This window comes from Scophthalmus maximus, chromosome 5, assembly GCF_022379125.1.
Source record: "Scophthalmus maximus strain ysfricsl-2021 chromosome 5, ASM2237912v1, whole genome shotgun sequence".
Classification (NCBI taxonomy): Eukaryota; Metazoa; Chordata; class Actinopteri; order Pleuronectiformes; family Scophthalmidae; genus Scophthalmus; species Scophthalmus maximus.
In genome coordinates this window covers 10,415,169-10,441,890 of record NC_061519.1, presented here as the reverse complement: position 1 = coordinate 10,441,890, position 26,722 = coordinate 10,415,169, and the positions used below count along the sequence as shown (strand labels likewise).

At 42.8% G+C, this 26,722-nt stretch overlaps 1 protein-coding gene across 4 annotated transcripts in view; it reads left to right on the top strand.

Annotated features, from left to right (window-relative positions):
• carmil3 (capping protein regulator and myosin 1 linker 3) overlaps positions 1-26,722 on the top strand; it is a 76,818-nt gene that overhangs the window by 27,920 nt on the left and 22,176 nt on the right. For all 4 annotated transcript variants that reach the window (XM_035635156.2, XM_035635155.2, XM_035635154.2 and 1 more), the window contains exons 10-23: positions 543-631; positions 2,047-2,141; positions 3,748-3,834; positions 6,825-6,934; positions 9,606-9,683; positions 13,653-13,729; positions 18,021-18,125; positions 20,728-20,797; positions 20,900-20,981; positions 22,364-22,460; positions 22,562-22,616; positions 24,358-24,530; positions 25,409-25,477; positions 25,914-26,007. In XM_035635156.2, coding sequence (XP_035491049.2) covers positions 543-631; positions 2,047-2,141; positions 3,748-3,834; positions 6,825-6,934; positions 9,606-9,683; positions 13,653-13,729; positions 18,021-18,125; positions 20,728-20,797; positions 20,900-20,981; positions 22,364-22,460; positions 22,562-22,616; positions 24,358-24,530; positions 25,409-25,477; positions 25,914-26,007 — 1,281 coding nt within the window. The remainder of the gene's footprint in view (positions 1-542; positions 632-2,046; positions 2,142-3,747; positions 3,835-6,824; positions 6,935-9,605; positions 9,684-13,652; positions 13,730-18,020; positions 18,126-20,727; positions 20,798-20,899; positions 20,982-22,363; positions 22,461-22,561; positions 22,617-24,357; positions 24,531-25,408; positions 25,478-25,913; positions 26,008-26,722) is intronic.

The window sequence follows — 26,722 nt, the reverse complement described above, 5'->3', positions numbered from 1 at the left end:
AGACCAGATATATTGATCACTAAACTTGGTTTTGAATTTTAAAGGTGCCTTGTGGAATGTTTGTCCTTGTAAACAAACTTAAGAAATTCTGTTCATGTTCGGTGCAACTCACCAGAACACAATTTGTGTGTCCATGAATGTTATCAAATGGGAAAATGCATTTCCCTCATAAAACACTTGCAAAGCTGAATTGGATTTTAGTGACACAATACAATTGTTTTGTATTTAAAAACTGGCTTTATTGTCCGCATGTGTATGCATGATACACACCAAACGGGGACCTACATCTAAAAATATCAATCATTTTTCTTTTTCGAAATTTTTTCTGAAATATTTTATGCTAATCGCCAAATAAGCAACTCCGAAAAGGATTAGATCATTACAATTTACCAAACTCAAACCCCTAATAAATGGAATAAAATCAGCCCCGAACGACTGCTTGCGTGTAGTTCACCTACCCTGCCTAGATTATTTCATGTGAGCTAGAAACCTCCAGTCAGACGTATATGCGTTTTGTTTTTGATATATATTTTTACTGTCAGGGGTCGGAGGTGGTGGACCAGGTTCTGCACACGGTGAGCAAGTCCAACAGTCTGGAGGAGCTCACTCTGGAGAACGCGGGACTCAAATCGTAGGTGTCCAGTCTCCTGACTCATCGTTTTTGATAATCACCCCCTCGCCTGTCGACCTCACCTTTGTTCGATCTGATTACCTCCCCCCTTTTTTCTCCTCACACCGTCGTCTGTCAAACACTTCCCCAACCCTCTTGTCCTCTCCGTTCCCCTCCGCTCTCCTTTTCTGCCTTTGCTCGTATCCTCTCTTCTCACCTCCGTCTCTCTTATCTCACCTCTCATCTTCTCGTCACCCTCCGACTCTCCTCCCCTCTTCCGCTGTCTTGACCTTTCCAATTCTGCCCCTCCTTTTTTTTTCTCTTTCTCCTTCTCACCTCTGTGAGTCTCCGCTCCTTCATCCAGTAAAGCTCTGGTAGGGCTCCGCATTGTCTGCCGGTGGCAGGTGTGCTGTTTCTCCGCTAAACATTAGTGGAATTTCAGGCATTACCTGGCGAAACGTTTAAGTTCCATGCATGACTAGTATCATTTAGCAGAGCAGCTTTCCTTATTTAGTCATAATGGAGATGAATTGACTGCCTCAGGGTGAGATGATTCATCGCAGGGTGAAGTTACCAAGTTTTCATACATTCCCTGCACTAAATCACTTCCAATACACAGGGCGATTTCTATTCGATATACTCCACAAGCACTGCACCAAAAGCTGAATATATCCAATTATGATCTACAAATTTGACATAGTCTAATTAAACAGTTTATTTTAGACCTTAATGGCTCCACTTGATATTAAACTTTCTGATGTGTGATTTTAAATACACCATATTAAAATAATTGTAAACCTTAAAGGGGATTACTTGAGCAAGTATAGCACAATTAAAACAGTGAATTATCAGGTTATAAAGGTGTTGCCTTGTTAAGCCTCCAGTAGTCGGAGGCAAAGTTGTCAATTAGGAGTTGTGTTTCTGGCCAACAGATGAATAAGGAGTTACATATTTACCATCTTTAAGCTCTGTTTTGGTCTCCACCAGCTTCGGATGAAACTATCTGACAGGTCAGAAGGGCAGGTGGCACTCAGCTGGCCAAATGAGACATATTATTCTTTATTCCAGGACAAATCGTATCAATTCAATCTAAAGAATGTTTTATTTTATCTCACTAAGAGTAAGAAAACTGAGCAGGTTGGTAACAACATTTTGCTTGATAAAAAAACAGTATTGGAGTTCCACAACCAGCCCTCCTCCCTCGCATCTCTGATCATACAGTAGCTGACATGTCTTGTGTAATTTAAATGACCTTCTCTAAATTTTGCACAGTATGAATAGAATGTACACTCATCATCACTTGTGTAGTGTCCTTTACTTTGTCAGATGCATTAAGGTGAATTATGGTGTCCACCACATTTACTCAGTCTTTAATTGGCAATCAGAATACATAGATAATGAAAACATTAATTTCTTTTCTAACGTTTTGTCTCCAGGGATTTTCCACAGAAGATGGCGTCGGCTCTCTCAGAGAACCCGGCCTCTGTGATTCACTCTCTCAACCTGGCTCATAACACTCTGGACAACCAAGGTACTGGACTGGACTCTCTCTCCCTCCCCTCCCTCCCACCGCTGTCCTTCTCGGGGGAACCTCTGATTGTTCTCATCGCTTTTACTGTGCCGTGGCTTTTTGTTTGTTCTCAAAGAATTCAAAATCAATCTCTGTCCTCACAGAAGCTTCATTCCCCGTTTCACATTGTTTTCACCTTTTTTCTCATTTATTTCTGTCACTTTATGTCTGTGGCTGCTCCTTCTCTTAAGAGGAATGTTTTTTTATTTTATTTTCCAGTCTCGCCAACAAATTGAACACAAACGCTGTTATATATGAACCACTATACACCTCTCTCCTCTGCTGTGTGTGTGTGTGTGTGTGTGTGTGTGTGTGTGTGTGTGTGTGTGTGTGTGTGTGTGTGTGTGTGTGTGTGTGTGTGTGTGTGTGTGTGTGTGTGTGTGTGTGTGTGTGTGTGTGTGTGTGTGTGTGTGTGTGTGTACACGTGTGTGTGTGTGTGTGTGTACACGTGTGTGTGTGTGTGTGTGTACACGTGTGTGTGTACGTGTGTGTGTACACGTACGTGTACGTGTGTGTGTACGTGTACGTGTACGTGTGTGTGACAGGGTCAGGTTGTGCATGCATCACTCATTAGCTAATTTCTGTTGCCCGTGTGACACATGACTCTTCCACTCGCCAGAAATAATTTGTGCTCACACTTACTACTGCGTGTGTATGCGCGTGAGTGTGTGTGTGTGCTCACAGCGTCTGCACTTACTTTATTGCGATTCCAGGTTACAAAAAGTGCTGCAGCCTTAACTTCAATCAGAATTATATGTGTAATAACAGACGAACGACCTTCAGTGCTTTGTGTGTTTGCAGTTGTTACAATGTGTTTATCCTTTGGGTTTTCAAATTAAGAGTTCGGCACATGCACATTAATAAAAAAGTGAGAAAGCCTGGAAAATGACGGAATTGGCATTACAATAAATTCCTTTTTCCATTGAAGCAGAGGCCTTTTGTATTACAGTCATCACCGCAATGTGTTGAATCAAATAAGAAGACTCCATGTGTTATGTAATCGAGCTTGTCATACAGTATTCATATGGGCTTGTCTCTGTACCAGGTATGTGGGAGAAAGCGAGCACTGAAGTATGTTGGTGTGATGTTCTTTTCTCTGTAGTTTTTGAGTCTATATAGTGGTGTGTGTGTGTTTTGGAGGAGGTGTTTCAGATTCATTTTTGATGTTATGCGGCAAAGCTGTGTGTGGGCTGACTTACTCTTGTAGTCATACTGTAGCTCTCCAGGAGGGGTTGGGTGTATTGATGGCTGACAATTATTTTAATTTTTAGATTAATCTCTCAGTTATCTTTCCTGAAGCATTTGTTCAGCAAAATAACTGAAAACAAATACGGTGTCGTCATGGTGCCTGTTTTGGTCAACCAGAAAATATTCACATTTGAATAGTTTGAAGTCATTTTCCATTGAAATATTTACAGAAATGATTGATTCTCAAACGAGTGGCAGATTTATTTTGTCAATTAATTAAACAACCAATTGTTTTATTGACTTTAGAAATGTTGATGTGTTGTGTGTGTGGGTTTTTTTTTGTGATTAAATGAGACCTTTATCCTTCCCCCTCCACCAGGAGTCTCCAACCTGATTCAACAGGTGTGTCGCCTCAACAAAGGACTGCGCCTCCTCAACCTCTCCAAGACCACCCTGTCGTCCAAGGGTGAGAGTGCTCCTCTGAGACACAGCGGCCCCTAGCGGCTGACACAGCACACAACCGCATACTGTTATTAAACATTTAAATGGATTGTAACTTAAATTGCGGAGATAGTAGAAGACTGTGTGTTTCTCTTCAAGATGCCTCCGCAGAGTGAAAGCTTTTTGTAAATTTGGATCTGTTTGATCCCAGGTTTTTTGAGTTCAGGAAACGGCTCGACAAGACTCAGTGCTGCCCCAGCCTTGAGTTTTTTTTTTTGGGCCGGCATTTACTGACACATAAAACGACTCATGCATGTTCAGTGGGATCCATCTACCAAATGATAATCAGGCCAGAGGCATAAGCAGTTGATTTCCCCCCCCCCCCCCCCACCCCTCCAAAATCCTACGAAGGCATTAGTGCAGTGTCCCAGTTCTATCGCTTTTATCTCGGACTAAACAGCCGCACGCTCTTATTACAGCAGATTCCAAAAGATAACACTGATACACATGTAAATCCATACATTAATGGCCTTGATGATATTTTTGGACGTTATAGCATATTTCAAAACTTTTTTGTTCTAATATAGCATAACGATTGTTGAATGATTAATGATAATAATGTTAATCTGATTTAGTGTCATGTGTTATTCTAGTTTTCACTGGGTTGCAGAAGAAAAGTTTGCTGTCCTAACAAGGAACTAACTACGTATTTGTTTGAATAGATGTTAGTTTTATTTGACCATATATAATCATTATTCTGTGATGGATAACATTTGAAATACATCATGTAAGAGTAGCAGTAAATACGGAAGCCAAACCACAGTAACCACACTGGTTTCATTATACTGAACTGGCCATTTTACTGAACTAGTGATTCACTTCATCCCACATATCTGAAGAGTGATGTTCGCTAACTCCTGACAGAAGGATAACAAACTGCAGGACCATTTAACTGCGGTGGAATTACAGTATGCTCTCTGGTGTGGGTCAGATACCTTTGGGGTGTAAAATAATGATCCCAAAAAGTAAACGAATGAAGACATTACAACCTTTCTATCTTTTTTATGGCCAGCTTGAAAACACTAAAACCCCTTCTCAACTCCTCTGCTAGTTGCTGCTCTCTCTCTCTTTGTGCTGGGCAGCATGAATGAGGAGGAGGGTCCGTCCCATTTCCCCCCCACTTGGCCCCACTCCTCTGTTCTTCCACTCCACCTGTAGTCAGCATCTGACCACCCTACGTTTAAAGGGCTGATTGAAGTGGTTTGAAGGGGTAGATAACCCCTCGCTCTTGATCTTCAAAAGAAATGGGACACCCTTCCCTACTCGTGAACGTGCAAAGGGGTAGGCCCGAGGGGGGAAATAGGACCCTAAGAACCTTGTAGCCACCCGATGGCTAAACTCCAGAAATCCTGTGTGGAGTTAGGAGAATCTTCCAGAGATCACTGCAGCACTCCACTGATCTCACCGGACGGAAACCTTTACTCTGTCAAAGGAACAGGAAAGCACCCAAAGGAGGGTCAGACGGCAAGAAACAAGATTTTCTGGTATGATAAAACCAAGTTTGAACTGTGTGGCATCCGATTAACCCGGGGATAGCAGCAACATGCTGTGGGACCGTGTTTCAGTGTGAGATCAATTTGAACAGATCAAAGTGGACATATTTCCTGAATGAAAACCTGGACCAGAGAGCTCAGAACCCCAGAGTGGGCTTAAGGTTCACCCTCCTTCCTCTGTCCACCAACTGTTCCCATCCTGCCTGACAAATCTGGAGCGGATCTGTAGAGGAGACTGGCAGTAAATTCACAAATCCAGGTGTGCAGAGCTTGTCGCGTTATACCCAAAAATACTTGGGATTTCTTGGGCGTCTGCCCAAAGGTGTTTCAGCCCCCAAAAATCATTCAGTCATTCAGATTTTGCTTTGTCAGTACGGAGTTTTGATTGACCCAGTGATGAGGGAGAAAATTAATTTAAGAGATTTTGATATGAGGCTGCAACATAAAAGGTGAATGCACTGTATATGCCACACTATGACAATAACCGTCATGCCCTTCTAGTAAACATTATGAATGGGCAAACTACACTAGGTGTCTTTTGTTTTTTGTTTTTTTTAAGGCAGTGGATTGACAGTGATTCAGGGGGAATGCACCATGCTCACCTTGAATATTGGGTGTTGGTATGACTTTGCAGAGGCTGGATTTTTTAAAAATATTCTTACACCCACCGCCCTCCTCCTTCTGTCTCTAAAACTCTTCCACATATGCTTAAAAAAAAAAACACGTACACACACACTTAAGCCATACACCTCTCTAAGATGTGATCAGACATGGTAATAGGCGGATGCATCACGCATGCTTTCACACACTCGCTCCCTGCATACACTTGACAATGTCACACAGACCGGATGACGTCTAAACGTCACCACTTACAGCTCAATTGAGCAGCTGATGGATCAATGGAGGAGGGGGGGTTAGACACCCTTTCCCCTCTTCCCTTCATTTCCCTCCTAATCGCTATGAATTGGGGATGAATGGTTAAGCGCTTCAGACCAGCACATGCAGTCGCACTCCCCAGGTCTAAATTGTGGGAAAAATGCACTGCCTGCAACTGCTGGCTACAATTAAGGAGGAATCGTAGAATGAATAGCACACAGTTATGATAGTTGTAGAATTTTTTTCCTTTTCTTCTGTTGCTGGATATTTTTCCCAGTGTTGTTATTGTGACTATATTTAATCCTCAGCTCGCCGTGGCGCGCTGCGCTTCGCTTCAGTGCTGCAGGTTTTAGATTTTAATGAGGGGCTCGGGCCTGTGGGTGTAATTGTGTAGTGATCTGATTTGAGAGAATGCTTTTCTTTTGTTATGGCTTTCAGGGTACACTTATTGTTTTTTGCCACAGATCTTGCGCTTCCATTATATAGCGATGTATTCATCAGTTGCTCATAAGTCACGTTGGTTGATTATACTGGGATTAAATTATCCGCTGTGGCATGTAACTTCTCCCTCCCTCTCTCCTCTCAGGTGTCGTTTCTCTGTCCCAGGCGTTGTGTTCAAGTGACGACTACTCCAATTCTCTGCTGCACCTGGACCTGAGCAAGAACCCCGGGGTTCTGTCTGGAGACGACGCCACAGTGAGGGACACACTTACTTACTTTTCCAAGCTTGTCATCCACCCGTTTTTATGTGCATTTTTATTTTGTAAACAACAAACTCCAAACCTTCCTCATTGTAAATGCCATCACTTTTTCTACATTGTTTTGAGGTGTGATTTTTTTTTTTCCTCTTTGAATTACGTAATTCAATTTTATTTGTCTAGTGCCAAACATTATCTCAAGGCAATTTACACAGTCCTCACAATATAACAGAGAAACCCAACAGTTCCCACAATGAGCAGCACCTGGCGACTCTGGCGAAAAAAACTCCCTTTTAACAGGAAAACACCTCCTCCAGAACCTGACTCAGCTGTGGAACATCTGCCTCGACCAATTGGTGTGAGAGGAGAGAAATTCGGGTGAGAGAGGAGAGGTGGGAGGAAAGAGGAGGAGAGAAGAGAGAGAGAGGGAGAGGTTGCATCGTCTTCCTCTGCAGTTGTCTAACGACACCTGACTGGAGAATTGGCACCACCAGCTGTTTGATCAAAACACTGGAAGATTATCGTTGTCATGGATGTTAAAACCAAGGAGCATCTGAAGCAAAATGTTCTTCCTTTCTATATAACAGACCGAGTGTTAAATATGGCAGACGAGGTAACATATTTGTGTCACATCATTAGGATGTGCAGCACCAGTGTTGCAAACTGTGTGCACAAGCCAATATGCTGGCACGCACATTTGTGTTCGAGCTCCACTCTATACAGCCCACCTGTGGTGCAGCTACAGTAAAGCAAACATGAAAAAAGCTTCAGCTAGCATATGATGATGCATTTATAATCTTGCTTAAGCTCCAAAGATGGACAAGTGGTAGTCACTAGTCACTAGGTAGTCCTTTTTACTACAGTAGTAATGTTTCCACCTGTCATGCAGTGTTGATGGATTTGTTGGTTAATTGATAAAAAAAAAATATGAACGGCTTTAACCAAGGCAACAAAGTGTCAAGAGGTACTCCTCTTGTTTTTGGAAACATTGGAACAGATCTGTATGTATTTTGATCACTGGGAACTTGTGAACTGCAACGTCTATACTCTGCGTTGTTGTCCTTGTATTGTATTCTATCATATTTATGCTGATATGGACTCAATGTGTCTGAAATAAGTATCATTATCAATCTGTGCTTAACGGATGAGGACAGAAACATGGATTAATGTGCCTTTTTGGGGGGGTTAAAAACACATGCTACAATGGAGACTCTCAAATGTCCGAGTGAAAACAGATTGACAAAATGAACTAAATTAGTTCATGAACTATGTCATAAGTATTCACTTCACTTTCCATCTTTGCGCGAGCGCTCCAGCTCTGTCGGGCTACCTTGGGAAGGGGAGTGAGCAGCATGTTCAAATCCAGCCAAGATTTTTCGCGGATCGGACTGAGATCTGGACTCAAAAACAGCTCCAGTATATTAATGTTGTTTTTAAGCCCGTTCCTGTGCGGCTCTGGTTTCGTGCGTTGGCTCATTTCTTGCTGGAAAACAAAATCTCCCCCCCTAAGTGTCAGGCTTCTTGCAGAAGCCAACAGGTTTCCCTTTTATCTAGAATATCTCTATTTTGCCATGTTTGTATGACCCCCACATGCCCTTCTTCAGTGGAGAAATATCCCTACAGTCTGATGCTGTCACCACCATACTTCATGCTATGGATGCTTTTGTTTACGATGGAGTGGTGTTTTGGCGGCTGGTCAAAAAAGATCAGTTTTGGTCTCATCAGACTGTCGAGGCTTCTTGCAGCTGACTTTAGATTTTCCCTCGCTGACGAGCTGTAGCTCGGATGTCAGTGCCTTTCTCTCTCTTTCCCACTCTTCCATATAGCTTAGAAAGGTGAAGCATTTTGGCTCAGTGCAGCTGTACTGTATGCCCAGTCTTTCCAATCTGAACCCCTGAAGCATGAAACTCCTTCAGAGGTGTGATGAGTCTCTTGGCGGCGCCCCCGCACTCGTCTGCTTGTACGGTCACTTCTCAGGACTGCCTGCTCTTCGCAGATTTACAGTACGGCTGACACGTTCCCCTTTTCATTTCTCAGTGATTTATTTACCTGGACGTCCGGGGATCCTCTAACTTATGGGGTCTGTCAGCTTTTCGTGGAAGTTCCTTCCTTCTTTATGGTGGGATGTTTTGCCACAAAAAAGACTCATACAATCAGCTGAAACCCATTGTTCCCCGTCGGGTGATAGCCAATTAAAAAGTGTTTTCCCTTTGACATTAAAATGTTTTTTATTCCACGTCCATAAAAAAGGCAAATTAAAACATGAACTTCCGAAGCGGATGGATACTTACTTATACTTACTTATAAGCACTGCAAAGATTTTGGGCACAAAAAGTGACTGGATGCAAAAAACACTGGCAGGTCCCTATGATGTTGAGATAACCGCTCTCTGGGGCCCCCCCATCATTCGCAGGACTCCTTGTTTTTCTCTCTTCTTTTTGCTGTAGATATATATCCTTTTTTTGGGGGGGGGGGGGGGGCCCGAGGGGCTTGTTTGATGTTGCAGGATGAATTGGAGACTGATCAGACACCTCCCTTGTGGTATTGCATAATGGATACGAATATAAACATCAAAAGCGTCTGAAACTTCTGTATATACTTTGCAAGTATATGTTACTGTATTCACCTTCTAAAAAAAAAATAGAGATTTTTCTGTGTATCCCATGCAGAACCTGTACCTGTTCCTGGCCCAACCCAACTGCCTGGTCCACTTGGACCTGTCCGGGACGGACTGCACCGTGGACTCGGTTCGTACCCATCGTCTTGTCTTACAGTCACCATCCGCCCGTCTCTGTCTGATCTCATCTCTGCAATGGGACCCAGGCCAAGAACCAGAAAAGGGGTAGCGTCCTGAATATGAATAACTCGCCATGCAAAAAGAGTTACCTCAGTTGACTCGCGGTCTTCCTTAGAGCTCCTCTATGCATAATGCCTTTAGTGATGGTAAGAGCTATAAGAAGGCACTACAATGCAGCTGTGTACAGCCGCTTATGAATTATACAAACAATACACTGTATGAAAAGCATACAACAGCCATTGTTTTGTGTTCTGGTTCATGTTTTTTTGTCACTTCAGAGCGACGACATTGTCTGTGTTGTTTTGTTACCGTGTCTAAAGGATGACAGAGCTGTTCTCTGAGAGAGTTCATTGAGTGTGACTGCCCCTGCTGGTTGCTGCTGAGATGGCAGTTCTGCCCGCTTCAATGTGAATATACTGTGCAAGACTCATATATATATACTCTATATTTTTTTGTGTGTCTGCCTTCCTCTGGAGAATGTTGAGTTTTGTGAAAAGCCCTGGCTGAACGGGAGGTCAGGGTTTATTGTTTACATCTGCTGCTTTGTCAGTGCCGCTGCTGAGGGCCGAACGCACGGCAGGGACATGCAAGGTTGACACGAACAGACATAAATATCACTTTCTCATTTCTTTTTTTTACTCTCTGTTCCTGCGAGGTTGGAGAGATCTATTCTGCTCAGTGACACCTCATCAGGACAATATCTGAACACCCCCCCACCCCCCTACACTGCCATAATGTTAATCCCACTGCTGTATTAATACTGTTGTTCCCAGTGCAGAAATATGAATAATAACCTTAAGTGAAGTATTCTACTTTGAGGTACTTTAATGGAGTTTTTTCCAGTTTGATCTACGTTATATTTTAGTGGTAAATTTTTTTTTTACTTTTACCCCACTACATTTATCTGACAGCTAAAGATTTTTTTAATTCAAAACAGAACAATAAGCTTCCACATGATACGTTGTTGAAAAAGTCTTTTAAGTTAGAAATTGAGTCCTCCCTTAAATGCCCAGTGTGCAAGCAAATAAAGATAAGAACTTGTTTGCGTCACTGGGCTTCCTGGGCGAATGAGCCCTTTTGCATGACCCCTACATCCAGAGCGGTTACTCTGTCACAGAGTCTGCCATGTGCCACCGCTATGTTTGTACAGAAGCTCCAAACACTGCCTCTGGAGATGGCCTTTCACATTTCTTTTTTTTACCTGAATGCCACTTTAGATTCTCCTACACATTGGGGGAGGGTGAGATGCATTGTATTCAGACCGCTGCGATGTGAATCTTCGACTCTTTAAAAACTTTAAAAAATGTAAACAAATTCATTAAAGGTGAAGAAATGGATAATCTAAATATTTCAATGTGTGTTGAAAATATTAAGTGAATGCCTTTCCGATGCTGTCGGCACGAGGACGCCTACAGAGCGTCCTGTAACTGCCCTGTAACCCCCCATGAACTTTTGACCTGGAAGCAGTAGCAAAGGTTAGCGTTAGGAGATTAACAGTGAGGCCGATTTTACTGGTGTCCTTTTACTTTTCAGTAACTTCTAACAGAGGTTTCACATTGTTCTTCTACTTGTAGAAAAGCATGTTTTTTTTCCCTGCACACATTTAGTTTCACACGTACCGTCTCTCCCGGCTGCACTTCACTGCTCTTTTAAACAGGAGCCGGGAGCTTGTCAAGGAGGAATCAGTTTCATGGAGAGAACCGTCCCAACCTGTGAAACTACCTCCTCCCTCTTGTTAATGCGGGCCATGAATTTTAAATTGAATTATGTGCATGAATGGTAGTGATGGCATCTGTTCTTGCTTATTTGGTCTTTCCAAATGTTGTCCCTCCTTATGTGTTTTTAAAACTACCCCCGTAGACTGAACGAGTGTCTCCGCGACAGCTGCTTCATGTCCTGTTTTGTTAATTATCGTTTATCCTTTCACAGAGAAACTGTCTGAGGGAGAATTCGTCTTTTTTAATGTTGGCCCGTGGGATTGAATTATTAATAAGTTCCCTTTTTTAATCTGTCCTGACGTACCAATGGCGGTCGATTAGTCAATTTGGGTGATGGATCACAGTGCCAGGGAAAAATGGATTCGTCTGATAGTTTAACCTCTCGCAAGTGATGAGATGCTTCCTAAAGTCCCCCAAGAAATTGGATTTTTGATGCCGGTCATATTTGCCTAGAGCTCTCTCCTGTCTAACAAGCACACAGTCAGTGTCAGGCGCTCCTCTATATTCATTTTCCAGAGACGTTTAATCTGAATATTGTGATATCGTCACAAAATGAGAGCTAGGTTTGGTAAACACTTTGATGGAGATCAATAGATGAATGGCTGTACTGCTGCGTGATGTCTTGTTGATCGGTAAAGCAGGGAAACTGTAGGTGACGGGGCATGTTTGATTTCTTGCAAACATTTTGAGCGGCTTTTCCTCATTTTTAAATGTAAGACCAGACATTTGATTGATGCCCAACATAACAAATCGAAGAGCTGTATGTAATTCAGTTTTTCCTGGTACGGGCAGAGCTCGTCTTTGATTCTGAGTAATACAATTACACTTCTTATTGCCTGTTTGGTCCCGGAATCGGGAATTGGTAGACTTCTCTGACAGATGAGCACTTTCCGTACACACTTTGAAAAACACAGTCTGCTATATTTCATTCGGCGGCTGGAGCTAAAGGGCATGAACCCCTAAATGAACAAGAACACAGAAATAATTAAGAAGAATAAGAAACTGGTCTTTTCAAGTCTATTAGGATGTAATTGACCTAAAGTGTTTACAACAGCTTTCAAGCATTTTTTACAAAACTTAATTTTAATCATTTGTTAGAAAAGTTTAAGATCATTGTAACTAAACAGTTTGAGCGAAACTGCTCCGAGCTACAAATGTATAAAATGTCATTGAGGTTAAAATAATGAGTAAATCAATACTTCCACTGCGCCTTCAATTGATTTCCTGGCTGTTAAGGAGTTGGCCAATGTATCCAGGGAGATGCAGGCAATTTCCAGTCAAATTGTATGAGAAGTATGAAGATTAAATTGTTAGTGTATTTTCACATCTCTACAAAGCACTTTATTAAGTGAAAATAATTTGTTAGCCTGTAAAATCATTCGCTGCTGACATTTTCTTTTTTTATTGCAACATGTTGAATTTATAAAATATATACAGCCAGTAGTGAACGAAGCACTGTACAGTAGGTAAAAGTGCCAACACCTTTTTGGCTGGCTTTGTGTTCACACTCTGTACAGTGTGTGTGAACACAGACTCACGACTCCCTGAGCCAGATTCTTCCAATGCTTGTATTTCGGCTCCATCAAGGCTAATGTGCATCTTCCACTTGGCTCACAGCTGCCCTTCAGCAGACGGTCGTAACAGATATGTGTCGGCGCATTAAAAAAAAGCCAGATTGGAGAATTCACGACATTCAATTGTCATAGTGCCGTATTTCTTGGAAATTGTAAATGGACCGCGTTTTTCACAGCACTTTTACGGTCTATCGACCACTCAAAGTGCTTTACGCTAGATGTCTCATTCACACACACACACACACACGCACATTCACACACCGAGGAGACCATCAGGTGCAGTGGAGGATACGCACCCTCCAGAGGAAGCCGGAAATCGGACCAGGAACCTTTTTGATTTCTAGACGGCCGTTCTACATCCTGAGCCAACCCCAGACATACGGCACAAAAATGATCAAATCTGTCCTGAAATTAATGACACTCTCCAACAGTGATATCCCTTTTTTTATATTTAGAGGCTTCTTGCCTGGAGAGAAATACTGTTGCATCATTTCTTTTTCAGAATGCATTTGTGTCAACTTTAATCTGTTTGTGAGGCCCCGTAGCCAACATTACTGTTGTACAACACAATCACAATCGCTGTCGTGGACATAACACAAGCCATTTGTCTCTCCCTTTCTCCGGCAGTTGTTCGGAGCCTTGCTGCGGGGCTGCTGCGCTGACCTCTCCTACCTGAACCTGTCCAAGAACTCCTTCTCGCACAGGTGGGAGTTCACCTCGAGTGTAAATTCGAGTCTGTAAGGTTTTTTCTCCAAGTCTTTTTCTTTAAAGCACACAAACACATTTGTTTTTCTTGCTCTGACTCAGCCAAACAGCTCTGGAGGAATTCCAGTCAGGAGGCGCGGAGCAGAGCAAACATCATCATTAATCTTCCGCTGTAGATGAGTGTTTAGCCCTGGACCTTACTGACAGAATTAGCGTGCACGCTCGACTCGCTCTCCTCATTTGTTCTGCCTTTCTTCGTGTGTGTGTGTGTGTGTGTGTGTGTGTGTGTGTGTGTGTGTGTGTGTGTGTGTGTGTGTGTGTGTGTGTGTGTGTGTGTGTGTGTGTGTGTGTGTGTGTGTGTGTGTGTGTGTGTGTGTGTGTGTGTGTGTGTGTGTGTGTGTGCACGCGCTTCTAGAATGTGCTCCAATCCTTCATTAATGTACACGTCTGTTTGCTTACCAGTTTTCTGTCTCGCACTTGTATGCATCCCAACGTCTGTTTTTTGTGTGTGCGTGCTTGCGTGCGTGCGTGTGTGCGTGTGTGTTTACCGAGCTAGCAGGCAGAAGCAGCTCCGGCTCTCATCATGTCATGTCCCCCAGGAGCCCATAAGCCTCCCTGCTCAGCATATTACATTACAGAGTAACAGAGAAAAATGGGACTAATTTTAGACAGGAGTTATTGTTCCATACTCCAGGCTCCAACGTCCACACCCCCCCCCCCCCCTCCTCTCTGTCTTTTTTCGTGTATCTACTGTATCTCTCTATCAATCTTTGACTTTTTTTTCCATGTCTGGCTGCACCTCTTCTTCTCTTTTTCACCTTTGTTCCTCATCTCCTCCTTAATATTACATGAATTCTCTCTCTGTCTCGAGCTCTTGGCCAAACAACTCTCTTTGTCAACCCAGTGTAACATGGGATCATTGACTGATTCTCAGTCTTCCCGCTTCCTTTCGCTGATGACATCCATAGTCCATCCATCTTCTCTGGTTTAGAATCCTTCCCTTCGCATGGCTGTTTCCCCCTTGCCTATCCATTTCTTGTTGCTCACTCATCATCCTCCTGACCTCTTTTCCTCTTTCCTTTTCTTCCTTCCTCTTTTTCCCCGCCACTCTTTTGGCTCACATCATCCTGCTCCCTCTACCCTCCCTCTGTTCATAGTTCATTCCAACTCCTGCCGGTCATCAGTCCTCTGGTATAAAATACACGCCGGCTCAATGCTGCCAGCGAGACGGCCTCTGTGTTGTGGCGACAACGCAGAGACACAAAAGCTGAACCCAGCTGATAAGAACCTCCCAGCTGCCACTCATGAATATGGAACGAACTGCCTAGGACCACACCTTCAGCCATCGCACACGCACGCAGAAAAAACAGCAACCTATGTAGATATAGGTACACGCACATGCACGTGTGGTAACAAGCTGCTGATACAGGTCTCTGGAGACGGTTTTGTGTGGGAGACTGTTCCGCTGCATCTGCTTATGCGACAGAGGCCATTCAACGGGTCGTATGCTAATCATCGCGAGTGGGTCAGAGAAGAGCCGGTGTCCCACACACTTAGAGGTTATCAACACCAATGACAGGGGCTTGTAATGCAGCTGCCTGGTTCTCCCTCACTACTATCTTAATATCTTTATCTTGGTCTTTTTCATTTACACCTCCCACCTTTGCCACAGCCTTATGACCTTTTCCATCTTTTTCACCCATTTTTTTCTTTTCATTTTCTTTCCTATTAGTTTCCCCTCAGACCCTAACCCCCTAAACCCCTATCCCTCTTGGCTCAATGTGGGATGTTGTTTGACTCTGTCAAGCATTCCTTTGCTTAATCACTGAGAAAAACGGATGCGCTGCAGAAGGGAGAAAATGTGTGTATGCAGGGGCTTGAAATTGACACCCTCCAAACTGTGGTGGAGAATGTTGTCAAGGCACAGGCCCATTTGGAAAGTGCTGATTCAAATTCTTGTGGTCCTATTTTCACTGTGCAGTCATAGCAATCGGGGTAAAGCACTGGGTAATGTGCACGAGGACAACAAGGGCTTATAGCAACGGTACAATATGCACAAAGTGGATTAGAAATTGCAGAGGTTTAGTGATTAGTCTTTTCTATTCTCCGCCAGTCACATTACGGCTCTCATACCTACAGTATTAAACAGCTGTGCCAAACACATGAGCACATCCAAAAAATTGGCTCAGCGATCACAGAGGAGGGTGCAGAGAAATCTTTCAGCTGTGAAGTCCTGGAGGTTTAGACAGTATTACACACACACTGCTGCTGAAGGCAGGTGATGTCTCTTTTTAGCCTGGATTTACATGGAGTGGAAATGGTGAAAGGCAGGTTATGATTTTTTTCTTCTCCTAATGTGGGATTTGTGGTTTTATTTTGAAAATGGTTCATGCCACTACGCCTGCGCTTGAAACTGTTTAAATGTCCTCTATACCAAGCCTTTGAATAACCGTTAAAGGAGTGACGAAAGTGTCAAATAACTGTCAGTTGGAAGGTAAATCAATGAAAGTGGTTCAGGTGTCAGGGGAGGAAACATGAGCCTTAAAAAAAAAGTTAGTGTTTGAAGTCTTTCAGCATTTTTGAAGCGTTTGAGGAGATAAAAAAAGATCAAATAAAAGCGCTGAATGGAGGTTGAAATACCATTTTAAGAGAATTTAAGTCATATTAGAAATCTTTGTGTAGGGCCAATGTACTGTAAACATTCTATGAAAACAAAGGGATAAGACATTAAAAATATTTGACCTCAATAATAGACAATAATTGTCAACATACTGAAATGTGTATGATTTAGAGTCAAGTGTCTGCAGTATTAAAATAATCCTGGCAGGGACTGTTTAGGGAAATGGACAAATAAAATATATTAAACTGAGAACATGATAGACATTATACCCGTTAAAATCAACATGTTGGCTGTGCCTGTGTAGTTTCCTCTCAACCCTAACCCACTAATCCCCTATTCCTCTTGGTTCAATGTGGGATGTTGTTTGACTCGGTCAAGCAAACATTTGCTTAAACACTGAGAAAAATGGATGCGCTGCTCTGTCGCACCTGTGCCTTCCCTGTTCAGAAATGTCCGCCATAAAAGAGATTAACGTGCATCTGAAATGACACTGTGTGTGTGTGTGTGTGTGTGTGTGTGTGTGTGTGTGTGTGTGTGTGTGTGTGTGTGTGTGTGTGTGTGTGTGTGTGTGTGTGTGTGTGTGTGTGTGTGTGTGTGTGTGTGTGTGTGTGTGTGTGTGTGTGTGTGTGTGTGTGTGTGCGCGCGCGCTTCTAGAATGTGCTCCAATCCTTCATTAATGTACACGTCTGTTTGCTTACCAGTTTTCTGTCTCGCACTTGTATGCATCCCAACGTCTGTTTTGTGTGCGTGCGTGTGTGTGTGTGTGTGTGTGTATTAAGAATTGTTGAATATGGTCCTCATTGTTTATCTGATGAGGATGAGTGCGAAACAATAGAGAAGTAAAATGGGCTTCTGTTCTGCACAGCAACATAGCAGCTGCCTCAAAAGAAAGGTAGCGAGAAAAACAAACCATCTCTCTGGAAGATGAATCCTCTCCCTCTCCCTCTCTCTCTTTGTCTCTCCTCCTCCCCCTCACCTCTCATCACTTTCTCCTGCCGGCTCCGGACCCCCTCCTCATCCTTCCCTGTGGTGAATTATTTTTTGCAGTGGGGACTGAAATGGCAGGTTGGCTGCTTTGACAAGTTCTAGACAGCGATCTGAACCGGTGTACTACATCCATCCTGCGGATGCCGAAGAAAACGCCCCTTATGCGTTACTACTCACAGGGATGTTGTACATACACACAGCCGGTCCATCTGATGTCGGGCTAATGTTCTGTATATGCCAGGCAGAAGGTTGGATAATTGGTCAGTGTTACCTTTTTAAACTGGTGGCAGTAATTAATACCAACCTTTTCATGGTGTCTGGTTGATATAATGCTGACCTAAATGTCACAGCCAGCATCTGGCTGATTTAGCCTTGTCTCTCCCTGTCTCGCTCTGTCGTTCCTGTTACTGCGTTCCCTCTCTGTCAATTCTCTTCTTGTCTGCTGAAAACTTTCTGTCACTGTCTATCAGCGTAGCACGTCCTTCTGTCACCCTCTCTCTCTCTCTCGTCTCGATCGGTGTCTTATCTGTTCCAATCATTCTCTCGCTACCATTCATTACCTGTCACTCTAAACGCCTGACTGTGATCCGGCTGTATTGCTCGCCCTCTGTCCACCTCTCCCCTCCCCTGCCCATAAATATTTCTCAAACCTTTCTATTCTCTTCTTTACTGTTCTATTCCAGGAAAGCGAGAGATTCTCTGCCAACCTTCCGCCAGTTCTTCAGTTCAGCATTCAGCCTGACCATGGTCAGCCTGGCCTCTATGAAAGTCCCTCCTGATTCACTGAGGTGAGTCACTGTTACATACGCAAGGATTTAAAAGGACCTTTGAAAACCTCAAGATCTGTGGGCTTATCATAGATGCAGATCAATGATATGTACAGTAGTTTGAATGACAAAAGCTTAAAAAGGGAGCAGCTGTGTATCTTAATTGTTATCAGTTTGACCCCTCTTGTCTGTGGGTTGAGAAAACACGTTAATGTGTAAGGCATTGAGCAGTGCAGAAAGAATAGGGAACTTTCATCAGGATTCAGTTATAGACTCAATTAGGTTGTGATGGAAATATATTAATAATAATATGTAAAGTTTACTGAGGTTTGAAATGTGAATAGAATATATTTTGTCTGCATCATGCTGTGTCTGTCAGTTTTTAGTTAGGGATCAAACAATTGGATCTGCCGCATCAGATTCAGTTTCCTTATTGTGGATTGGTATCATGACGTGATTTATCCAGTTTAAAAACAGTTTCTCTGCTGTTGTCAATATAAAACTGAAATCTCTTGCGTTGTAATGAACTTGAGTTTTTCTTCCTTCATTTGGGACGTACAAACTGAGTTGGATAAATAAGCTGCAATAAAGCCAAGAGAATGATCGAATGGCCTGAAAAATGGCCAAAACTCACTATGAATAAAATACAGACTGACAAATAAAGACCATGAATCATAATAACAATAGTCCACTGTTGTGGCATCATGAATGAAATAGTTTGATGTAAAATATCATTCAAGTCATTTAATCCTATGAAACATTATTAACTCCCAGCCTTTGTATAATGAATGTCAAACAGTTGGAGTAAAACAAATGAATGAAATAATTAAGGCTGTTAAGCGATTTAAATGCTTGATTACATGCTTTGTGATTAATTCAATTTAAATTGATTGCATATATTAATATTATATCATACCAATCAAATGTTTGCTTTGTGTGGAACGCTGAATAGTGCACCAAATAATAAATCACTGAAACTTCAAACATATGTGGTGCTGTGCATCTGTCCCAGCGTAGTTTATGCTTTATGATCTTGTTGTGCTTTACCACATTTCAGAAATTTGGGACTGTGGTGGCACACAGCACTTTCTTTTGAAAAATGAATCGATCATTTTTTTCTTTGTCACTAAAGCGCCGAGCGAGAGCACTCACCCTAAAATGAATCCAATTAAGAAATGAAATACTTTAAATGAACCAATACGTAGGTGAAGGACACATGTTTCCTTATTTCTAACACTGGAGCTAGTGCATCCCCTCAGAGTCCAGCAGCTGTGTGCTCAGATACAGTAACTTTGGCATTTATATGGAGAATGATGGTGAAATGAATCTCTATAATTTTCTGTGTGTGCTACCCACAGTTTTTGCCGATACCGCCTCTGTGTCAACAACCATTTGGCACCAATCGTGGCAAAACTGTATCCAATCATGATGCTGCAAGGTGCTTTAGTTTACAGCCGTGGGCAAAGACTTGCAGAAGAATGTAAATGCGTTATTCTCATGTTCTCTGGCCTGGAATCTAACCCTGATGCATAGCTCATCCACAGTGAGAGGACAGTGGGTGCACTCCAGCATCGGCAAAAGCTAAACCACTCAGCACATACTGTAAGGATGTTATTTTTCATGTTTTTATTGTCTCAGGCTTGGGTACTAAAATAGCTCATAACCATATGGGGAGTAGTTTTCTACCATTTCCATTTTCTAATATGTCAGTGGACTGGCCTTCAATCAGAGAACACAGAAAGAAGGCTCCCGTAGTGACCATTGTCCACTGTGCTGATGTGTCTTTGTGCAGGACTCTGTATCCTAACCAGCTTCAGGAGATCTGTAACTAAACCACCTCCGTGAGCTGCCAAGCAAAAAAAAAAAAAAAAAGCGACTTTCCCTACAGGGATGAATGGAGTGTTGCTAGATAACAGTTTCTATGTAAGGGATATAGCCTGCTGTTTGCTCGTCCGTTGCCAACCAGCACAATCAATAGCCGAGTAAACAGAGCAAACTGCAAACAATTGAGGGTGATTGCGTGTTGCATGGTGGATCTCAGCCAAAGGGGACAAAGGGGATTCCCCACTAAGCACTTCTCCTCATTACCTCTTCACGGTGCATAAACCCTTAAATGTGGACAATGTCCAGCAGGGCCTTGATGTGCAAATACTCATTTTTCTTGCTGTACACAGCTTGGCTTTGTGCGCGCAAACACTACAATTGGACAATGTCTCCTGAATACACAACGGTTTTTGGGGTGAATTCTAGTGAGCAATGAATCTCCTTCTGCTTAAGCTACTTTTTCCTAAATCCTTTAAGAGGGCTCTAAAACTTTTAGGTGTGCAGAGGAGAATGTGGGACGGTGGGGAGGGGCAGGGTGATGCGTTCAGGGAGGAAAAGCAATTTATGTGGGACTGATCTTTCTTTTCTCGCTCTTTTTTTCACTCGGTCATTCTCGCCTCGCCTTTGTCCATTAATTGCCCTTTGTTTCTCCTTGTCTCCTTATCTACCTATCGTTCTGCACACTCCTCCTCCCAAATCGGCTTCTTTGTTAATCGTTTTGCTTCTCCCTTTGCTTTTTTGCTTCTCCCTGTTCTCTCTCCCCCTTCCCTATCCTACCCCTACCTGTATTTTCCTTCAGGGCTCTGTTCCTGGGTCTGTCCAATAACCCTCATATCTCTGATTTACACCTGGACATCAGCAGCTGTGAGGTATGCTCTGTGCCACCGTGGGTATATTCACTCATCTTCATCATAGATTGACGCTCGTGGCTATCCCATCATGTTCCACTCCTTTCTGTCTTCCACCTACAGTTGAGGTCGGCAGGTGCCGGTGTGATTCAGGAGCTGTTTCCTCGAGTTTCATGCGTGGGGACTTTAGACATCTCTGATAATGGTGAGAGACACACCCACACATGCGTGCACTCACGAAAAGACAGGTTAAGGTTAGTTTTAAAACTGAACAAATGAATAGTTGACATTTCCTGCCGCAAACCTCTCTTTTTAAAGCTTTCTTTCCATACGATCACTCTTCACGCTTCTGAACTGGTTTATTGAATTCTAGGTGACTCTTTCTCCCGAGCTTTGCCCATCCTATTCAAATACATGAAGTACAGCATTGGCATTATCAAATTCCAGTTCAACTCCTAGAGATGTGCTCTTAATAAACCTTTGCTTTTCTCAACCAACCGCCATATTTTCTAAAGTCAACTTGGATGTGATCCTTTTTTTTCCTGCTGAAGTTCAGCAAGTTGCTGTTTATTCAAAAGAAAAAAAACTTTGCCATCAAGGTCGAAACTAACATTTCCCTGACAATCTTGTCTTCAACAATTAAATTGAGAGTAGAGAGTAGTCAAACACAGTTCATCCTAGAAGCACCTCAATCAGCTTGACTGGCTGCAATGTGATTTTTTACACTGCTCTACAACCATTTTGAGTGGGGAAATGGAAGAAAATGCCAGAATTTTTTTAATATAAATTCAAAAAAGTAGATTTCCTGTAGCATCTAGGTTTTGACTCTCCCTAAAAGATGTCTCCCAAATTTCATACATCTAGGGCCACGTTGAATCAGAGGAATTTGAATACAAAAAACACACCTGAGGCCATTTGGGTCACAATTTAAGATCCATAAAATATATTTTCCTTGCTTCCACTAAGTTATGTGAGTTTTCAAGCATGTTTAGACTGTCAAAAAATTGTAGAAACATGGAAATTAAGAGGAACAATAGAGCCCCCCCCCCCCCTCCATTCCATAGGGGCCTAATTACAAGATTGGAAGCATATTTAACCTAATATATGTTTTCCTCTTTTGAATCAGCCATTTCAGAGTTTGATGCTGAAATATCTTGCCATGGTAACCACTTTCCTCTTAACAGCAACCTCCATCCTTGAGCTTTTGGATAATGTGAGTGGGTGGGAGGGAAGAGGGCTGGGGGTTAATTGGGAGTATTTTTGAATTTCAGTGGGCAGTGAGAGTTTGTTCCAAAACAGACCAGGAAGCAAAAAATTAGCTTTGAAAGCCAGAAATGACAGCACCTTGCAGAAATGGTCAGTTTCATGAAGTCAAAATCTGATTATTTTATTGTTTATTTCTTCAGTTAATATGTTGTGATCAACGTGTTCGCTGAAGTTTAATGCCTGTTTTCCCATTTGATCTGTACTTACAAGGATGTAATTAAACATCCACTGGAAGTGGGTTTTCACAAAGGCTCCGTAGAGCATAGCATTGTTGGTGTTGCACATCTTGCTCTTGTGATGTTTGTGCTGTGTTGTTTGCAGGTTTGGATGCAGACTTGCTGGCTGTCATCCCAGCATTCTCCAGGCACCCCTCGCTCAAAAACCTGATGCTGGGGAAGAACTTCAACATCAAGGGCAGGTACGGAGCACATGGGGGACCATCAGTCCAGATGGCTGTACAATGAGACGACGATACTGATGTTGAATGTCGTCTCTGTTTCTCTCTCTCTGCCTCCTCAGGGTGCTGGACGACATTCTGCAGAAACTAGTTCATTTGGTGCAAGAGGAAGAGTGTGTGAGTTAGATTATGTAACATATTGTGTACACACGAGCACACACACGTACACACACACACACACACACACACACACAAGTATCCTCTGTGGCGTTATGCACAGATGCACGCCTACACATGCCTCACAGATTTGTCCCTACACACACACACACACACATATCCTGTGCACAGACACAAACACACACTTGTCACCATTTAAAATCTTGTCTCCTCGTTCACATGCATTTCAGCTCAATCTCCCACCTGCCTCACACACGAGGTGTAAACATGCACACGAGTGATGTTGTCTGTGGGGCCTGTGATGCCACGGTGTCTGTGGGCCCCGGCAAATGGTTCATTTGGTCTCAGTTTATTTGTGAGACTCCCGAGGCTCTCTCTCTACCCTCCGCTAAGCAAATCCAGCATGACAAGTAGCTTACTCAATTATTCACCACTGTTGATGGTGATAGCTCACAACCATGCTCCCGCGCTGAGTGCGGATGATGCTGATGCGAGCACGCAAGCGCACCCACGAAAAAGCATGGAGGAGTGAGAATGTGTAAGATTAAAAGCGTTAGACCCAAGTTTCTCAGAGGTCTGGCTGTTAGTCAGCTCCCCCTTGTGATTACGACACAGGCATCAAAATCTACTCCTCTCCTGCATAGCTTTGATCCAGTGCCCCATGCTGACTCTCCACGCTGAGTCATAGAGGGCTGCTAAAATTAAAGTGAGAAAATGAGAATTGCCAGCAGCTAAAATGATATGCAGCAGATACAAAATACGTAAACAAGATTTGAAGAAAAAAAAAACCTAAGAGGTTTGATATTTTGGGAAATACGTGCATTCACTTTCTTGTCAAGAGTTACATGGAAGATTGCTCCTGCTCTTGTTTGGGTTTAGGCAGTGCCGTTTAATAAGTGTCGTGACAACAGAAGTCCAAAATGGTTGCACGTCACGTGACTGAGGTAGACTTCCGATATTTTCTTACTCCTGCCTAGAAATATATATGAATATTTTTATATATATAATATGACTCCTAGCCAGGGCTATGATTCTCCACAAACAACAGCTTAAATGTAGTTGTTGCTCATCTCAAGTATATGTCAGGAATTAAAAAATGGTATTAAACTTCTGGTCACAAGACTAGGGTGTTAGCGTGGAGCACCAGAGCCTATAATTTAGGCAAGTTTCTATTCCGTTGTTTATTTTCTACGCTATCACTACAAAGCAACTATTTATTAAATTAGCAAGTGTGTTTATACCAATTTGAACACTGAACTGATTTTCCCATCTATTCAAAAGTTGTAATGTGTCCTGCAAGGCAAAAAGCACAGCACAGAAAGTGGTTCTGATTAAAGAAAGTGGACAACATTCTGGGAGAAAGTGCAAAGAAACAGCTAATTATCATGCAAGAAGCCTAAAGAAGAAAAATACTATAAACTATATAAATCTAATTTTCAGTCAGATTGTATGAGTGACTTTTATAAATCTACAATTTTATTTACATATTTTGTAGCAATTTGTATAATAACGGTTCCAATTCCAATGTCAGATTAAAAAATGGAAAATTCCTGTTTATAATAAGAAACTATATCCTGAGATGGATGATTTTCATTAGACCTATAATGAAAAAATACCTAAAAATCCTTTCAATACTTGGAGGCAATTTGCTACCCACATTTATTTTACTCTTTAAAGTGATTATTTTCAAATTGTTTTCCATCTTTTTCTCCTCCTTGCTCTCCGTCTCTCCATTAAAAAGGCCCTTCAGTCCCTCTCTCTGGCCGACTCGAGGCTTCGCCAGCGGGGCACGGTGCTGGTCAATGCCCTGGGCTCCAACGCCTGCTTGCGGAAGGTGGACCTGAGCGGTAACCTCCTGGAGGACTCTGGCGCCAAGATGCTCAGCAAAGCCCTGCAGATCAACACAACACTCAGGTGTGTGTGTAGTTCAAACATGACAAAACTAAAGGAAACAAAGAGATTATCTTGCAGATTAGGGGAGAGGGGGAGGAGTGACACTGGAAAAGACCAGATTTCAGAGGACAGATGAAAGAATGGGGTTGGAGAAAATGAATATGTTAGGTACGGTTTGAGGAGAGGACACACTAAGGTCGCTGAGAGGCATAACAGTGAGCTCAATGAAGAGCTTCAAAGACGAGGGGAAAAACGAGCCATGTAGGAGATAAGAGGGTAAGACTGAAAGGTTGGAAGGATAGCGAGGCAAATCTTCAGGAGGGAGGGAAAAGGAGGAGGAGGGATGGAAAGAAAAGGCCTTCAGGCTCACAATATATTGTACAATGCTTTAATAAGTGAAAAAGAGAAACTGGGTGAGGACGTGTGCACGTTCTTGAGGTGTGCTGGAGGATGGATGCAGTAGATAGCAGAAGCTCTAAAAGGGGAAAATGAGTGGGGGGAAATGAGGACAGCAGTGAGATGGGAGGATTGGTGTTGGGAAACAGTTGGATGTGGACTACAGGGGGTGAAGTTATGAAGGCATGTGAGAGGGAGACCACCTGAGGAGGGAGATTTAGGTTTTGCTGATGGAATTTCAAGGGCAGAGAGTGTAGAGTGGGGAAAGAGAGATGGAGGACAGAGAAATGGAAAGAGGCAGGTGTATCAAAAACAGGAGTGAGACAATGCCGAGTGTAGGTTGACAATCTGCACTGTGAAATAATAATTGATTAATGGTCGCATGACAGTCCGTGCATTCTAAGCTGTGTGTGTGTGTGTGTTGTGTGTGTGTTTCTGAAGCTGTAAAAAGCAACTGATCATGTTCTTCCTCCCCTCTTCCCCTGTTTCCTGATCCCTCTCAGGAGTGTGACATGGGATCGCAACAACACCACAGTGACGGGCTTCCTAGACGTGGCGAGAGCGCTGGAGCAGTAAGTGGAACACACACACACACACACACACACACACACACACACACACACACACACACACACACACACACAAGAATACACTCACAAAAAGGATCACTTTCACACTCATAAGAAAGGCAGATAACATCTCTGTACAGTGTTTACTATTACACACTGTTTCATCAGCCTTTTGACGCGTGTGCCAACCAATCGTGGGTGTGAAGTTGTGTTCATATGCCTGTGTTTGTGTGTATGCATTTGTGCGTCTGTCTCTGTGTGTGTGTGTGCGCGTGTGCGTGCACTTGCATATTAGGGAATTGGAGACAACTGTTATCAACGCCCTGGGTGTTTCCTGTTTGTTGTTGTTAACATCATAATCCTTCCAGTTTATTATTGCAAGGTTATAATCATCAACCCCCCCCCCCCCCTTCTCTTCCTTCTCTCGCCACTTAAATAGCAACTTTACCCTGCAGTATATGCCCCTCCCCCTCAGTGATGTCGCCCAGGCGTACCGCAGCGCCCCAGAGAGGACGGACCAAGCCCTGACCAAGGTGAGAGGGGCTGCGCTTCTTCAGATTGTGAAGTCTTAATTTGCTGCATCATGTTATAAAGATGCAGGTGGTGAGTTACGGCATTACCTGACAGGTCGGGTCAGACTGAGTCATCTGTTTGATGAATGACTCTCATTTGCTTATGTATCAAAATTCATGATTAAGAGTGAGATTATATTTAGATGATATTGCTGCTCTGGAAACTATGTGTTATATCGCAAGTCTGCATGACAAGATTCTACCTTTTATACATAAGAGTCTTAAGAGTCTTAATTCCTTCTGTCTGGGTTGCATCATTTAACTAGTGCTGTACAGTTGCAGTGATTCAGCTTCAAGGGAACGAATGTTCAGCCACTCAAAATATTACAGAAAAGTTTATAGTAAGGGTGGGACAAAATAATCATCTCACTTAAATTATGCAATTCTTTTTTTAATGGACACAGTAATTCCTAAATCAATATTTTATGATTTACACTGAGCTTGTAAAATAACGGCCAACACTTGGCCTGTTAGCCTCAGCAACCTGAGAGCTGTTGGTTTGTTCCCATGAATCCTCATGCTTAACGATGCAGCTCATTGGTAATGGTTTAACTTTCTGCCAAATGCTAACAGCTAACTGTTGTTGTCCAACCGGCCAGTGACCAGAAGCTTCAGAACTTCCTGCCCGCGACGATTAGTGGTTATTATTTCATTGTAACAGAACTTTATTTGACTT